The 17,712-nt window shown below is 45.1% G+C and overlaps 2 protein-coding genes across 4 annotated transcripts in view; one reads left to right on the top strand and one right to left on the bottom strand.

Moving 5' to 3' along the window:
* Positions 1-1,426: 1,426 nt before the first annotated feature.
* On the top strand, positions 1,427-16,341 carry MSH6 (mutS homolog 6). The gene is made up of 10 exons (XM_085054597.1): positions 1,427-1,759; positions 3,735-3,937; positions 6,558-6,730; positions 7,906-10,447; positions 11,765-12,030; positions 12,575-12,692; positions 14,722-14,811; positions 15,335-15,489; positions 15,649-15,848; positions 16,185-16,341. Exons 1-10 carry the CDS (start codon positions 1,536-1,538, stop codon positions 16,264-16,266), a joined length of 4,053 nt encoding a protein of 1,350 aa, XP_084910723.1. The 5' UTR covers positions 1,427-1,535; the 3' UTR covers positions 16,267-16,341.
* FBXO11 (F-box protein 11) overlaps positions 16,308-17,712 on the bottom strand; it is a 71,799-nt gene continuing 70,394 nt past the window's right edge. For all 3 annotated transcript variants that reach the window (XM_085054600.1, XM_085054601.1, XM_085054598.1), the window contains one exon: positions 16,308-17,644. In XM_085054600.1, the coding sequence (XP_084910726.1) occupies positions 17,515-17,644 (130 nt within the window). In that variant the 3' untranslated portion in view covers positions 16,308-17,514. The remainder of the gene's footprint in view (positions 17,645-17,712) is intronic.

Here is a 17,712-nt window from a genome sequence, read left to right as displayed (position 1 = left end):
GTTGTGCAGAAGGGAAGGAGAGGCTTTGGCTTGAAATGTTAAGCAGCAATGTTAGAGAAAGAAAAAGCTGTGTTAACGGGCACCTGGTGACAGGAAATAATTTTTCTCTGGATTTATGCTGATAGAAATACGTTGTTATTTTTGCTCTGTAGCTTAGGCACACCAGTCAAAGAACCATGAAACGGAATTGTATTACAGAGTCACAGAACCATAGAAAACTCTGAGCTGAAAGGCACCCACACAGATCATCAAAGTCCAGCTCCTGGTCCTGCACAGGACAGCCCCAGCAATCACACCATGTGCACCATGTGTTATAATGCATCGGAAAATTGCTTTTAAAGGACATAGCCTTGCCAATTAATATGGGGAAAAAAAACCCCAAAATGTAGGAAGAGCAGAGGAAGGGATTCTGTTATTTTCGGTGCCACTTCTTAGCTCTGCTGTGCACCTGCCAGTGAAACCAGCTGAAAAGTGTAGCCAGCAGCTGTCCAAGCTTCTCCTCTGGCCATGTACCAACTTCTCCTCTTCGCACCACAGTGCTGCAGCTTCTCCTTCCCTGAGGATGTTTTTATGGGAAGGCCCCTGCTGATTCCATCACACCATTACCCAGAACAAGTGCAGTGGCCCCACGGCAGGCAGGAGAGTAGGGTTTGGAGGGCTGTAGCTGTTGTCCTAAAATAAATTCTTTAACCTGCTATGTGAGAGGCCAATCCACACACAGAGTCGAGGTATTTGATTTATTTACAGTTCTGCACAGAAAGGGGTGCTGGGTGGCAAATCCACGGTGCCAGCACAATGATTATGGAAATTTTTCAATATTTATACATTTTAGTAAACAAAGGGATTGAAGTTTATTGGCTACAAGGTACCTAGTGCTCTATCAATAAGTATTCTATCTTGTATTGGTTAATGATTCTGCTGCTTCTCATACTAATTAGTCTGCATTCTCAGTGTTTCTCTTCTTTTGGGTCTGTGGGTTTCTTGGGTCCATGAGCTGGTGGTCACCATCTCCCCCTGCCAGAATTGCTTTTTACCCATTTGGAGCTGATTCAGCACAGTTACTGAGTTATCTTTTTAGACTCTTCCTTATCTTTGGGTCCTGCCAAGTGTCCTTACAGCCCATAAATTCTGCATTCTTTGTGTTCACTATCAGTGGTACATCCTTCTCCCCAAGCTCTGTTAACCTCCCCCGAGGTCGGAGATCACTGACACACCTGGAGCCCTGAACCTTAGCGAGGCAATTCCACCAACAAGTAATTTGTCTTTCCGACACCTGGGCATCAGTCAGGGATTACTTGTTAACTGCTGTTTCCCAGAATAAACCGCTTCTTGGCTAGGCTTGAAAGTACACAAAGAACATAGTTTTTGGGGACATTTTTACATATCCCACCTTCCACCCCGCCGGGCACAGCCCGGCCGGGCAGGGCTGTGCGCACTCCGCCCCTCAGCGTTTCCCGCCGGGCCGAGGGGGGCCGGGCCGGGGCGGAGCGCTCGGCGGCTTTGGCGCGCAGGGTCCCGCGCTTCCCGCCGCGGCCATGTCTCGGCAGAGCACCCTGCTCCGCTTCTTCTCCAAGGCCGCCCCGCCGCCCGCCCCGGCCGAGCCCCGCCGGCGCCGCTCCTCGGGGGAGCGGAACGGGAATGGCCTGCAGGCCGCGGGCAGCCCGCCGGGCGGGGCGGGCCGAGCGGCGGCGCGGCGCGGTGAGAACGGCGAGAAGGGCGAGAAGGGCGCGGGGGGCGGCGCGGCCGCCAAGGCCCCCAGGTACCGGCGGGACGGGGGGAGGCCGCGGAGCTCGGCCCGCGGGAGGGCAGGGCGGGGAGGAGAGGGCAGGCGGGACGGGGCTGCGGCCGCCGGCGGTCGGAGCGGGACCTTCGGGGCGGCCGTGTCGTTGTCCCCCCGTGGCTGCTCCGGTTTTCCCCGTGGCTGGCCCGCTTTCCCCGTTCCCGGGATGCGGTGCCCGGCCGGGCCTGCAGCGGCCTTGTGCGTGCGGCGGGCCTGGGCGGGCGGGACGGTGGGACACCTGCGGGGACGGGGCGTGCGGCGGGTTTTGCTGTTCGGAAATAGCGTTTGACTCGTGTGCTAAATTCGCTCTCCGTGCTGGGTGATGGAATGGCAGAGTGGGTCAGGCTGGAAGGGAGCACGGTGGAGCATCTGGTCCAACCTCCGTGCCCAGGCAGGGTTATCCCAGAGCACATGGCACAGGATTGTTTGCAGACAATCCTGTGTTTTGAATATCTCCAGTGGGGGAGACTCCACCTCTCTGGACAATCAGTTCCAGTGCGCAGTCACACACATAGTAAAGAAGTTCTTCCTCGTGTTCAGGTGGAACTTCCTGTGCATCAGTTTCTGCCCATTCCGTCTTGTGCTAATGCTTGGTACTATCAAGAAAAGCCTGGCTCCATTTTCTGGTAACCCCCATTTAGATATTTATACACATGGATGAAGTCCTTTCTCAGTCATCTCTTCTCGTGGCCAAAGAGGCCCAGCTCACTCAGCCCTTGCTCCTAAGAGAGATGCTGCAGTGCCATAAGCATTTTTGTTGCCTCTGCTGGACCGGCTCCAGAATCTCCCCGTCTCTCTTGTGCTGCACATCATGATGACAAATGTGCTACATGCCAGCAAACTGAGTGGTTGTTGGGCCACAGCCTGTAAGAGTATCCCAGCCATCATCTGTGGGAGTGTGGCAGTGGCTGGGGTGAAATCTATGGGAAGGAGGAGAGAGCAATAAAAGCTTCATCAGGTGCTTTGCAGTGCTGACAGTGCTTTCTATGTATTCATTTTTTGTAGCTTGTGGTTTTTTTTAAATCTTGTTCTCTTCCTTTAAGTGCCAGTTGATAATTCTCTACAGAAAGTCTCTACAGAAAACTTGTCTGAGTTAAATACAGTGATAATTCATAATACCTAATCTGCAGTCCTTTAGTTAAGGTCTGGTTGAACCCAGCTACTCTCACCCTCTCTTCAGTGCACGAAGAGTCTGGTTACACATGGCTCTAGGTGGCCCAGCTTGAGGAGGGGATTTGGGCAATATGCCCTCCAGAGACCCCTTCTGATCTCATCCAGTCTTTTGTGACTGTGAGTTGAGAGGAGGCCATGAAGATGCTCAGGGGCTGGAGCATCTCTCCTGTGTAGACAAGTATGAGAGAGCTGGGGCTGTTCAGGCTGGGGAAGAAAAGGCTCCAAGGAAACCTTAGAGCACCTTCCTACCTGTGGATGCCTGGAAGAAACCTGGGGAGGGACTTTTCACAGGGGCTTGTAGGGACAGACCAAGGGCAAATGGCTTCAAACTGAAAGAGTAGGTTTAGGTTAGATATTAGGAAGAAATTCTTCACTGTGGGTTTAGTGAGACTCTGGAGCAGGTTGCCCAGAGAAGTTGTGGATGCTCCATCCCTGGAAGTGTTCAAGGCCAGGCTGGATGGGGCTTTGAGCAACCTGGGATAGCAGAAGGTGTCTCTGCCCATGCAGGGGGTTGGGACTAGATGATCCTTAGGATGCCTTCAAACCTAAACTATTCTACGATAAGCTCTGTGGGGATCTAATAGAACTTGGAGGAGCAAATCAACCAAGTTGAAGAAGTATTGTGGGTGGTACAGGACTGTGTAATCCAGGTTGCACCACCTGGGAAGCTTCCAAGATCATAAGAGGGTAAAATTGTCAGCAGCAGAGTGCAGTTACGTTTCTGAAGAGAGCTGTTTTAAATGTTTGTGTTCCTTAAATGCCACATTTATTGTCTCTGCAGTGTCTCCTGCGAATATTCTCCTGGGGACTTGGTGTGGGCCAAGATGGAAGGTTATCCCTGGTGGCCTTGTCTCATATACAACCACCCAACTGAAAGAACAATAATCAGAGGAAAAGGAAAATCCACTCGAGTCCATGTACAGTTCTTTGACGACAGCCCTACGAGGGGTTGGATCAGCATTAAATACCTGAAGCCATATAAAGGTAAGAGATAGAGACAACTTTTGAAATGGGAATATGCCACTTGTTTTGGAAATACAGGCTTGGAATATAGGATGTGTTATTCTCCATAGAAAAAGAGCAGCACAACCCGAGAGTAGAACTGAGCATGTTTTGTGCTTCTTAAGTGACAAGTTTTTGAGGGTTACAGGTACATTTCTGTTTCTACAGTTCTTGAAACATAAAACACTAAGCCCTTTTATCTATTAGATTAGAACAACTAATTAAGCAAACTTAAAGCTTGCTTATGTTTTAAAGATTTTTCCTTTATTTCTCCCATCAGTATAAAAAGTATGTAAAAGATAAATCCAGTATTTCAACTTTTAGCCCTGAAATCCTTAAAATATTAGGAATGTCAGTAGTCAAAATCCTGCCAGTTTTAAGCAGCTATTTAGGAACTGCAGCTTGTCCAGAATTAAAAGGCTAGGCCCAGGATATTGGGTAAATAAAACTAATTCTGCTGTGGTGTTTCTTTTAATCAATGCAGCAGTTTTGTAAATAAAATATTTAACTTGAGAATTGAGTGTTGGTGAGGGCAGTGCTTGTAGTTACAAAACAGAGATGGTGTTTGTCATATTGAAGAAATGACTTGGCTAACTAGTGAAAATCAAATATAATTGAGAATTAACATTTTGCATAATAAATCTCGCCTTGTTAATAATCATAATTTTCCCCCCTAATTTTACTGCTGCTGAAAACTAAACCATTGATTGTAAACTGTCTGGTTAGTCATTCAAATACTTCATGTATAATACAGTATTTCTGATGCCCTGTAGGATTTGCTTGTCACTGAAACAACTGGATTGAAACAGTTTCATCCTTTTTACAAGTCAAAGTTCCATTTCATGTGATCATGTAGCCACATTTTTGTCTCCTTTATACTTCAGTGTACTGCACTTCAGCCATAGTTTTAAATTGAAATGGTAATGTTATTGCCATAATGTGTTAGCATAATTTATGGCAAATAAATTGGTCCATGGTTTTTATGTGTCTTTCCTGAAAGTATTTGAAAAGAATCAAATGTATTTTAAGAGCTTGCAGATGCACTTAGAAGCAAATACAGGTAAGGGGAATTAATCTGTTGACCAAAAGAAAACTGCCGAAAAATAAGAAGTGTAAGCACAGACACACAGGAAATGTGTTGAATGCAGAACAGAGTAAAATATTTAAAATGCCTGGCTTGCTTTAAAATTCAAACAAAGCCCATCTTTGTATACAAAGAGTATTAGAGTCTTTGGCTAAGAAAACAGAGAAGTTTCTTGGGTTGTGTTACTATGTGTACCTGAGTAAATGCAGACAGCATGGGGCCTGTAACAGGTGGGCATGAAGAAGTGGAGGTACACAGCAGGTGGTTAAGTGAATTTATGCAGGTGTCACACCCTTGAGTGTGCAGTGTATGAGATTTTCCTCCTGCCGTTGTTCAGTTGCATTTAATATTAATGCAAAATATTTTAAATTATCTCCTTGCATTTAGAAAACCGAAAGGGAAATCAGGATAGTTAATGTGTTGCCTTTGTGCTCTAGAAGCAGCTACTTGTAACAGCCTACTTTGCTACTGCAAACTCAGTGGTGGTTGTGAGTAAGAGTTTTTTTTGAGTTGTTTCTGGTGTGTTTGGCCTCCTGAAAATCAGCTGCCTTTCATCTGCCACTGGCTTAGAGCTGAAGATTCAGTCAGTAGCAGTGTATGATGGGATTCACAAGAGTGTGGAAAAGGATCTGTCCTAGCAGATCCTCTGTCGTGTGCAGACAGATAAACTTGTTTGAGCAGAAGCAGGAATTGCCCTTCCCTGTCTACCACATACTCTGGTGTTCCTCTTTTCCTTTCCCCAAGCTGAGTATAAAATTTCTTATGTTTGTAGCATTATTTTCTTGAGTGTGGCATTAAGATGAATCTCAGTGTCTTTGTGGACCCTTTCTAGGAATTGGTCTGGCTTTGGTTTTGTGTTGTGTGCAGGTGGTGGCAGGAGAAGCTGGAGCTCAGGGGCTGTGCAAGAGGATGAGGGAATGGAGCAGTTATTAATAGCAGGCTTTGTTCACTGCCCTGCTGTGTCAGGGTGAGTGGCCAGTGTGATTGGCCATCAGCTAATCTGGCTAATGGGCTGGTGCTGGGGCTGGGTGCCTGGCTGCACTTACAGCTGCAGTTTGGAGGCCAGCAGAGCTTTAAGGTCTGTGCTATAGGGTGGCTTTTGCTTAGAAAGTGAAGATAACTGTGGTTGAACTTACCTGTGATTGCTGAAGCAGCCCTGTGGTCTCAGTCAGGTCTGTCTGCTGTGCTGCCAGCATGAAGCCTTAAATCAGTCAGTGGGAGGGTGTTCAGAGCTCAGCTTAGGAGTGCTCACAGGTGGGAATGAGTTACAGAAATAGAAGCAATTCTTCAAGTGTTCATGCACTAGGTAGGCATTTCATTTGTGAATGTTTATTGTTTCCCAAGGGGTAGTTAGTTTATCAGGCTGAATGAGTGATGGGTTGCTGTATTTAAGATGTGGTGAGAATGACTGGTAGCAGCACAGAATGTTAGTTGTCTGAATACATTTAAAAGTGAGATATGCACACTGGCTAAATGCTAGACTAGCTTCAGTTCCTAACAAATCTGTGTTTTCTGCAGGTTCATCAGATGGGGAGACGATGAAGGGAGGTATGTTTTACAGCACAAAGCCTGAAATTAAAAGAGCAATGGTGCTGGCAGACGATGCCATGAGCAAAGATAAAACTAAGAGGCTTGAACTGGCAGTATGCAATGAACCTTCAGACACAGAGGAGGAAGAGGAAGAAATGGAGGTAAAATGTTTCTTGATTGCTGTCATTTTCAGAAATATTTCTAGAACTTAGAAGCTGTGACTTGGAACTAAGCATGGAATATCCTGCAATTCTCTGGTACAGTAGTCACAGCTTATCTCCTCGTTAATCATGCACACGTATGTATCCATATGTCTTTTTTTGTACTGCTTCTGTGTTGTCAGGTCATATGCTGGTCTCTCATCTTTTCTAGTTGGAAAGACAAGTCTCTTTGGTGTTCTGTATGGTAAGGACTGACCTCAGAATCTACTTAAATTCTCTGACTCTCTTCATTACTCCCTGGTGACCTACTTTTTCACTCAGAAATGCTTTTTTCTGGTGCATCATTTTATCTTCTCTGTCTGCTATTCATAGTCCAAGTTGCCCTAAGTTTGATCTGAAGTTTTAGTGTGTCATAATGTATAAATTTCTAGCTTTCTGAGTACTCCTCTAAGGCAATAAATTGAATTTTTGAAGCCTGCCCTCATTTTGTGGAGTAGCACAAATACCAGTTCTTGCACTGTTAACACCTGTCTGTTGGTGGAGTAACTAAAAAGTGATATTTTATTGTATAGTTTTCATATTGTATTGATTCAGATATTATTACAGTAGCACCATATGCCTTGGAATAGATTTCTTTGGATGGGAATGGTATGGAGAAACTGTCAGTGGAGTGGTGGTTTTTCTTAGCCCCTCATCTACTCAGTCTCCAGTGTGACAGTGCCCTGAGGGACAGGTGCCACTCCAGGCATTGTGTACATGTACATGCAGTGGCACTTTGTACTCACTACAGGCCCTCCACTGCTGATTTTCCAGAGCTGGCACTGGAGTTACTAAAGTTCGAGGCTGAAAAGGCAAATAATGGAGTTTTCTTTCTCCTACATGTGCCATATACTTTTTTGTGGAGTTCAAATGTTTTGTTCACCAGCATCACATATGCACGGTACTGAATGTGACTGTAAAGAACACAAATAAGAGTAAATATGCCACTGGCCAGTAGCAGTTAGTTATCTAGAAAAAACCTGAATTCTTTTAAGGGGAATGGAACTGGCTTTGGCTCTGCTGTCTCTTGCTTGAAGTATCATAGCTACTGTGTTATTGCATATTTTTGCACTTCTTTATGTGGCAGTGACTTTGTAGCCAGAATTATCTACAGATAAAACAATTTATTTTTCCAGGAGATGAGTGAAAATGCATCAGGCAACAGTGAAGACTGCAATAGTGAGGAGGATGTGAAAAACAATAAGCGAGTGATGAGCAGGGAAAGAGCTGTAAAAGCCAAGAGAAGGAGAGTGTTGGATTCTGACAGTGATCACGAAGGCTCCGACGTGGAGTTCAAGCCTGATGGGAAAGAAGCAGCAAGCAGTGAGGAAGCCAGTAGTGGGGAGGATGAAAATGAGTCTTCTGACACAGAGACAGAGAGTGTTGCAGAAAGCCCTGTAAAAGTCCCTTCTAAACGAAAGAGAAGAGAAGTGAAAAAGCCTGCTAAAAGGAGTAGCTTGGGAAATGAATCTTCTGAAGCACCCAAAAGGGCAACAGCAACAGTCTCTTCAGAAGCCAAGTCTAAGCTGACATCATTTGCAGCACCTGAAAGTTTTGAATCTCAAGCAAATGCTGGCAGTGGAGGCACTGGTGGGTTCACAGTGTGGGAACACGAGAAGCTTGAGTGGCTGCAGGAAGGGAAGAGGAAGGATGTGCACAGGAGGCGTCAGGGTGACCCTGATTATGATCCCTGTACTCTGTATGTGCCGGAGGATTATCTCAACAAGTGCACGCCGGGCGTGCGGCGGTGGTGGCAGCTTAAAAGCCAAAACTTTGACGCTGTGATTTGCTACAAGGTTGGCAAGTTCTATGAGCTGTATCACATGGATGCAGTCACTGGTGTGAATGAGTTGGGCCTGATCTTTATGAAGGGCACTTGGGCCCACTCGGGATTTCCAGAAACCGCGTTTGGCCGGTTCTCTGACGTGCTGGTGCAGAAGGGCTACAAGGTGGCGCGCGTGGAGCAGACGGAAACGCCCGAAATGATGGAAGCGCGCTGCAAGGCCACGGGCCACTCCAGCAGGTTTGACAAGGTGGTGCGCCGGGAGATCTGCAGGATCATCACCAAGGGAACCCAGACCTACAGCGTCATGGACTGTGACCCCTCTGAGAACCACAGCAAGTTCCTGCTGTGCGTGAAGGAGAAGGAGGACTCGGCTGGCACTCGTGTCTATGGGGTGTGCTTTGTCGACACCTCCGTGGGGAAGTTCCACGTAGGGCAGTTCTCAGATGACCGCCACTGCTCCAGGTTTAGGACTTTGGTAGCTCATTACACCCCTGTACAGGTGCTGTTTGAGAAGGGGAACCTGTCTGTGGATACGCAGAAGATACTGAAGGGCTCGCTTGTTTCTTGCATTCAAGAGGGGCTGACCTCGGGTTCACAGTTCTGGAATGCATCTAAAACACTAAAAGTCCTTCTTGAGGAAGGGTATTTCAAGGAGAAGCAGAACGCTGAAAATGGATGTTCTCTGCCCTCTGTAATCAAATCTCTGACTTCAGAGAGTGACTCGCTGGGATTAACTCCTGGTGAAAACAGTGAATTAGCCTTGTCAGCTCTTGGGGGATGTGTCTTCTATCTCAAAAAATGTCTGATTGATCAGGAGCTGTTATCACAGGCAAACTTCGAGGAATATGTCCCTGTGGATATTGCTACTGCAAAAAACGTGAGTTCGGGCAGTTTGTTTGCCAGAACTGGCCAGCGGATGGTGCTGGATGGAGTTACCCTGATGAACTTGGAAGTCCTGCAGAACGGAACCAATGGAACCACGGAAGGTACTTTGTTGGAAAGGATTGACTCGTGTTGTACACCATTTGGGAAGCGACTCCTGAAACAGTGGCTCTGCGCTCCGCTTTGTAATCCTAAATCTATCAATGATCGTTTGGATGCTGTTGAGGACCTCCTGGCAGTGCCAGATAAAATGTCTGAAGTCAGTGAGCACCTCAAGAAACTGCCTGACCTTGAAAGGCTGCTCAGCAAAATTCACAGCATTGGGTCACCACTTAAAAGTCAGAACCACCCTGACAGCAGGGCCATCTTCTATGAAGAGCTCAAATACAGCAAAAAAAAAATCGCTGACTTTCTGTCTGCACTGGAGGGATTTAAAGTAATGAATGAAATTGTTGATGTCATGGAAGAGGTTGCCAGTGACTTCAAATCCAAAGTCCTGAAGCAGCTGGTCACCCGCAAAGCCAAAAATCCCGACGGCCGCTTCCCAGACCTGAGTGCAGAGCTCACCAGGTGGGACACTGCCTTTGATCACAACCAGGCTCGGAAGACAGGGGTGATTACCCCAAAGGCAGGTTTTGACCCCGATTATGATGAAGCACTACGGGATATCAAAGCCGTTGGGGAAGATCTCCAGAAGTACCTGGATAAGCAACGCAAGCTGCTTGGATCCAAATCCGTGCAGTACTGGGGGACGGGCAAGAACCGGTACCAGATGGAAATCCCAGAAAGTGTCATATCTCGTAACCTGCCTGAGGAATACGAGCTGAAGTCGAGCAGGAAGGGATTCAAGCGCTACTGGACCAAGGAGATCGAGAAGATGCTGGCTGCCATGGTGAACGCCGAGGAGCGCCGCGACGCTGCCCTCAAGGACTGCATGAGGCGCCTCTTCTACAACTTCGACAAGAACAGCAAGGACTGGCAGACAGCTGTGGAGTGCATTGCTGTGCTGGGTAAGAGCTTTGCCTCATTCTGACACACAGTAAAACTGCCCCTGTGATGATGAAATCTGATCTGGATTAGCTTGTTGCCAGCTCTTGTAGTTTGAAAACTCTTTGATTGTGGTAATGGCTTTGATAATTAACAGTGATTCCCTCTTTCCTTCCTGTCACTAAATGGCAGGGCAGTTGCTGGGGCTAGATGTTTGCAAGTTCCTTCTTCATTCCTGTTGTATGGTTGTAGGTGTGCAGCTGAGTGTTTCTCCCAGTTCAGTGTAGCCTGGTGGGCCTCACTGTTTCTAGGCTTGTCTTGTATGGATTAGTAGTGTGTTCTTAAATGGAGGTATAAAAATCTAACCTGCTGGTAAGGTCCTTTCCATCTAAGCAGGCTGCTTTCTGGGCAGCCTTTAAAAATAAAAAAAGTGCTCAGTGTCAAGGCTTGAAGAAGGTAGCCTACTGGGAAGACTTCCCCAAATCTTCCTTAAATTTCTGGAATAGAACAGTCTCCTGTATTCCCTTCTTAGGACTGGCATACTTTTGTCCTGTGGATTTTCTGCTGAGACACTCTGGGATGTCTTTGTTCCAGGGAAAAATGAAAGCACTCTCTGAATGCCACTAGACTAGAAAAGGGAGGACAAGCAGGCAGGAAGTGTTGGCTGGGAATGGATTTGCTGGGAGAGCTGGGAAGCAGTCACTTCAGCTATACCACAGCCCAGGGCAAGTGCTGAATTCATTCCCAGCAGAGGAATTGAATGTCCAGGCTCAGCTGTAACATGTGTACATAAAGCCACTAAAATCATAGAACAGTCTCATTTTATGAGGGTGATCAGATTCTAGAACTTCGGGGCTCAGCTAACTGAGGGGGCTTGTGCTGCTGTTTTCTGCTGGACCAACAGATTTTTAATATTTACACTGTTTTCCTCAGGCAACTTTCAAGCAGAATTATGATTCTTCACAAAGTAATTCACTGTCACAGAAGTGGATTTCCTATTTCCTTGTTCTAAATGAAGAAAGCTATGCAAGAAAATAGTATTTTATGTATGTAATTTTCTAGTGAAGTGATGTGGATTTTAAAGGCTTTTAAACCAAAAAAACTAGAGGGGAGGGTTTTTAACCTGACATCCGTAGAAATCTGGAAGGAATGAGGAAAGAGTGTAAATACTCCCACCTTAATACTTGTTCTGGAGTCCTTCTTGGGTGTTTCCTTTATGAGGAAAATGGAATGAAATAGGAAATTGTGTCTACAAATTTGCTGTTCCATGATTAAATAAATTCCAGTGTATGAAGAAGTTTGAAAGTGTGACTTACTGGAATTTCTCTTTAATTTTCTAGATGTCTTAATGTCCCTTGCTCACTATAGTCAAGATGGTGATGGACCCCTGTGCCGACCTGAAATTCTGCTGCCTGTGGATAATGCTCCTCCCTTCCTGGAACTTAGAAATTCCCGCCATCCATGCATCACAAAAACTTTCTTTGGGGATGATTTTATTCCCAACGACATCGTGATAGGCAGCAAGGATGAAGGCAGCAGCAGTGAGGCCTCCTGTGTGTTGGTGACTGGCCCGAATATGGGTGGCAAATCTACGCTCATGAGACAGGTGATTGTCACATGTTCTGGGGTACCTCTGGGGTTTGCACAAGGGAATTACTGTTGTGGGTGTCACAGGAGGTCCCAGAAGTGGCCTTCAGGGTGTGCAGCAATTGCACAGGCAGGTAGAAAATACCCATGTTCAGATAAATTTTCTACTTTAGCGAGAGCTAAGTTTTATTTCTCCTAGGAGAGGTGGTTGGGAAAAAATTATAGAATACCTTTCATCTTTTTCAAGTAACTTACCTAGGACTTAGCATCATCTGGCAAAAGATGCTTCTGCAGGTTGAACAAGATGAAACTAGAGAGCAGCAGGGAGTTTTCTCTATAAACACTGCTCGCTGCGATAATCTGTGTTTTGAAGGCTTTCAGGGTAGTTCAGTCCTGCCAGTCCTCAGATGCTGCTGCTGCAGCCTGGAGCTGTTAAAGCAGCGGGAAGCTTCATGTACTCCATTCTTTGTTTGAGGGCAAACACAGCTTCATGCCCTGGTTGTGTGTGAGGAACTGAAGCCCCGAGCAGCAGTGTGACTGTGATGTCCCTGTTTGCTGTGCAGGCTGGTCTCCTGGTGGTCATGGCCCAGCTGGGGTGCTACGTGCCTGCTGAAGCCTGCAGGCTCACGCCCATCGACCGAGTGTTCACGCGGCTCGGCGCCTCCGACAGGATCATGGCCGGTGAGTGTCTGAGCACTCTTTCCTCTTGTTGTTCAGAGTGGAGACAGGATTGTAGGTAGGGTTTATTTCTTCTGTGTGTATGGCCTTTGTCACTTTTGACAGGCTCACGTGATCACTTTCAAATGAATTTTAATATTAAAAGCCTAACTCCAAGCTGGATGCAAGTCTGGGGAATGTCTTTTTCTAAGTGTTCTGAAATAGGACAGTGCTGTTTGGGCAGCTGCTGTACAGGAGTTGTTTTTGTACTTTCTTGCAAGGACTAGAAGTCCCTTGTTTCAATCAGAATGCCTTAGGTTTGAAATCTGATTTCTTCAGATGAGGAAGAGAGGCAGGTGTCCTTCTTGGAAGCAGTAGTTGACAGTTCTTGGAGTATTTTGTTCCATTAATGGAGATGAAGGCACAAATGGAGGATGACAACTGGAATGGGAAAGTCTGCCAGTGGCAGTGGGCAAAGTGCCACTGGCCTAGAAAAATAAAATGATTGTTGTGGTAAGAAGAGTGGTATCACTGCTCATTTAAGGAGGGCACAGATTTTCTGTGATCTCTCTGCTGAAAAATGTGGGTCAGTGAATATGAAAGGAGTTAAGCCTACTGAACTTGTTGCACAGAAGGAATTTGGAAACGAATCATTCTGAGTTCTTAATTAAAAAAAAATATTTACACTTCTCCAAATCAAGGCTTTTCTTTGCAGCTAGAGAAGATTATTAAGGCTTTCTTTGTCCAGCTCATTTCTATTTTGTTCAATTTCACTACAAGAAGAAATCAAGTGTGGAAGAGTACTTAAATGCTTATGATAGAAATGAGAACTGCCCTTCCTTCAAGAGAGATGGTCTAGCAAAATGCAGCATTTTCAATTTTTTTCAGTTAACTGAGAACTATACTTTTGATTTAACATGTCACATTGTGAGGGTGAACACTGCACAGAATGAGCTTTGAAATCTATTCTTTATGCATTTGTTTGCACACTGTAGATAGGAAAGCACAGGAAGAGTTGTTCCACAGCAGTCACTGTGTAATGTATGTCAACATGACTTCTGTGAAGTTAATTTTTTTCAGTAATACCATTTTAAAATTGCCTGTATAGTTTTAGGGCTTTATTTTCTGAAGAGAATAAATGGTTATTCTTAAATATTGTTTAAAACATATTAAATCTTGGAAATTTCTTTAAATAAATGCAGAAGATCAGGATTGGTGGACACTGCTTAATTATTCATACTGGAAAACTTAGGTTAGCACAAAGCAGTGCTCATGCAGCATGAATACAGGAAATAAATGCTTGCCTTTAATGGAATAAATTGCATTAATTGCTGCTGCTTGTGATCATTTGTAATGAACCCCACAAAGAACTAGTAAATCCTGACTTTTTAAGTGTGGCTTTATCATGTGTGAATAATTGTATCCCTCTGTTTGTAATCTGCTAAAACCAATTTCAGGTGTAAATTTCAGGCCTGGTATTATCTGGGTTGCTGAAGCTCCCATGAGATGCTTGAGCCTGAGCAGCAGAATATTGCTTTTGTTGTACTTCGTTTAAGGAGAGTGCATACAAATAAAGCCTTTATTATCCAAATAGTTCCCTCATGACATCACCACCAAACCAGTAATTCCAGTCTCTCAGTCTTGAAGATGTTTTGCTTGCTTTTTCACTGGAAAGCCACACACCTCTTAGGCCTGTCCCATGCATTTAGAGCAAAAAAGGGACAAATATTCTCCCCATCTTGTATCCTCTGTGCCCTTTTTTTGTCCAGCTGGTACGTTTGACTGGTGCTATTAAAGGTATGTTGGCCTGAAAAGTTAATTAATTGTACTTGTGACTATGCTTGTACTCTAAGGAACCAAAATGTGTTTTTTCTGGCAAATGGAGTCTGCCATTTTTGTGCTGGAAAAGAAGTGTTATGTTTTTGTTCCTCTTCACTTGGCTGTTGAGTTTCACTTTAGCGTAATCAAGATTGTAGTGCAGATAAAAGTGAGGTTTTAGTTGTGGTTCTCTGACTACTTAATGGCTTGCTTTTTTTTGTCATTTCCTTTAAAGGTGAAAGTACCTTCTTTGTTGAATTGAGTGAGACTTCCAGCATTCTCCAGCATGCAACAGAGCACTCCCTTGTTCTCGTGGATGAACTGGGTAATTAGACTATTTTGTAATAGACGGAAACCAAATCTGAGAATGAAGATTGGCTGCAAGGCTGTTGGGCTGTCTGAATGGCAACCAAGCACACAGGGGCAGTTTCACCATAACGGTCCTGGTGTTTGGTTAGTGTCTAAGCCTCTGTAACATGAGCACTTCTTGGGTGCCCTGGGAAGCCATTGCCACCTCCCACCCACAGTCATTATTACCCTATTTCCTTCCAGCTGTGCTTTCCTGCTTTTCCTTTGCATAATTACTGGCAGCAAACCTCAGGAGATCAGAACCATGTTGCCCTTCAGTGCAGAGCAGTGTGATTGTTACAGGGTCCCAGTGATGGCTCTCACCACTGGTGTTTTTCACCACTCCCTGCTGTTTGTTTGTCTTCCACACAGCAGGGAGGGGAAGAAACAAGCACTGCAAATGCATTGCTGCATTTGTCTTTAGGGTGTGTGTCTCCAGCAGCACATACCGTGGCACCCGTGTTGCTGAGTGTGCCAAAGCTGTCCCGTTGTGTCCCCAGGCAGAGGCACGGCCACGTTTGACGGCACAGCCATAGCGAGCGCCGTGGTGAAGGAGCTGGCCGAGAGGATCCGCTGCCGCACGCTGTTCTCCACTCACTACCACTCCCTGGTGGAGGACTATTCCCACTGCGGGGCGGTGCGCCTGGGGCACATGGTAAGGAGGATGGTGTTTTGCCTTGTGGGGTTTCTCCTGCTTTTCTGTGCTCTTGTGCCCCGAGGCATGGGTGCTTTGAGAAAAGGACACTGTGTCCTATGCATTTCTTAGGCTGCAGGTCAGGATTGCAAACACTGACTTATGACTTACTCTTCCCAGGCATGCATGGTTGAAAATGAGAGTGAAGATCCCAGCCAGGAAACAATTACGTTCCTGTACAAGTTCATTGAAGGAGCCTGCCCAAAGAGCTACGGCTTCAATGCAGCAAGACTTGCAGATATTCCAGAGGAAGTTATTCAGAAGGGGCACAGAAAAGCCAAAGAGTTTGAAAAAACCACCATTTCACTGAGAATATTTAGGTAAGGCCCTGGGTTTCTGTATCTAAGTTGCAGATTTTAATATTTGGGCAGTGGCTTTTGCTCAGTCACAGCAATGGGGTAGTTTGCAACTACTTTTGTGAACATTAAAATATTCACAGGGAGGGAGGGAGGTACTGTGGGAGGGCAGATCTGATGAGCAGTATTTTAAGCCTCGTGTCACTGTGCCAGTCTGAATTTGCACACAGAGGTACTGGGGGGCTGCTGGCAGCCTTTACACCACACCCAGCATCCATGTCTCCTAAAGCTGTGCAGGAATGGGAGTCTTGAGCTCTGCCCCTCAGTGTCCCTGCTCAGCAAGGTGGTTATTTCCCTCAGGTACCTGTGCCAGGTGCTGGATGGAGCAAACACTGATGCAAACGCGGTTCGGAAACTCACGGCGATGATCGACCGGTTTTAGGGACTCGCATGGGTTTCTCAAGAAGGTTTCTCAAGACAACATTATGATCTAATAAACTTTATTTTTTAAAAATGACCATTTTTCCATTGTCTTTCCTAGGAAATTAAACCCTTTAATTCATACCTACCCTCTACATAATGGTTATTGAGTACTCCACAATATATTAAGTCTAGATGTTATGGTACATGCATACACTTTCAGGCTGTTGATTACCCACTGTCACCAATACACATAAATGGAAAAAAGCTATGAAACTGTATAGGGCTGTATATATACTTGTCTCAGCTTCATTAGAGCAGGAAATTGCTGTGATTTCCAGCAGGTTATGTAAGTAATGTCCAGACTGTTCAAAAAAAACTATGAACAGAGTAAAGTACAAGACTGTTTTGAGGAGACTTTCTACTGTGTACTTTAAAACATAGTAAAATTTCTTTCACAAAACTTAGTTACATGGGTACTTTGTTTTATAGTGCATTATAGTCTAGGAAGTCTCATTAAAACACTCGCTTTTCTTTCTTTTGTTAGGGTGGTTTGAGTACAGACTATTGCTGGGGCAGGGGAGGAGATTATTCTAACTTCAGAGGACACCAGAAAAATTGCTGGATATAATTTAAGATTAGTGTTTTCTCTTTCATAGAAAGAACGTACATACTGGGACATGAGTACAGTTACAGCAAGTCTAGGTGTGCTAACAAAACAGGACACATTCAAGTACAATAAGATTTTTTGCTTGAAATTAGAAACAAACTACATGAGATTAAAGCATTAAAATCATATTTCTCAATCTGAATAAATGTTAAAAAATCAAAAGAAATGCAGAAGTGCTAGCTCACATTTTTACCATGTTACAAAAGCAATTGGTACCCATGTCCATAAAGGCAGCAACAAAGAATGCTGCTTGTCTACAGAATAGTACTACTGCAAATTGGACTGCGTTTCAATGCTACTTGTAAAAACACCAGCTCTCAGAAGTTGGTATCTGTACAAAATTGCAGCTTATTTTTCTTCACTTCTGTCCCTTCAAAGTCTTTGTTTACACAGTAATGCTAAAACGCCCAGTTCTGTTATCCTGAGTCAACATATTGCCACTTTCTTTTTTGGTAGGTTGAGCTCCATAGTGTCAACACCTCACACATCCGCTTTAATACAGTCTCTTTCTGCAGAAATGGGCAAGTGTAACTTCCTCCAAAAAAAAAGTTTTAATAGTTATGATATTAGAATGGCAGGACTTTCTTTCTGAAAAGGAATTCAGTTGTGCTGCAATGTATTAGATTCTATAGGTGGAGCAGAGTCATATAGTGTATCTGTATCATGTGTAGGCTCTCCGGCGAGCGTACAGGGATTGGACAGTGTTCCAGCACCACAGTCACAGAAAAACCTACAACACAGAGAGACAGCTCTTAGTGGCCATTCATTCCCTCCTGCTCTTGGAGCAGCCCCACCCCC

The sequence above is a fragment of the Lichenostomus cassidix genome, chromosome 3 (genome assembly GCF_008360975.1).
Source record: "Lichenostomus cassidix isolate B80296 chromosome 3, HeHo_3.0, whole genome shotgun sequence".
NCBI lineage: Eukaryota > Metazoa > Chordata > Aves > Passeriformes > Meliphagidae > Lichenostomus > Lichenostomus cassidix.
This window is presented reverse-complemented; position numbering and strand designations above follow the sequence as displayed.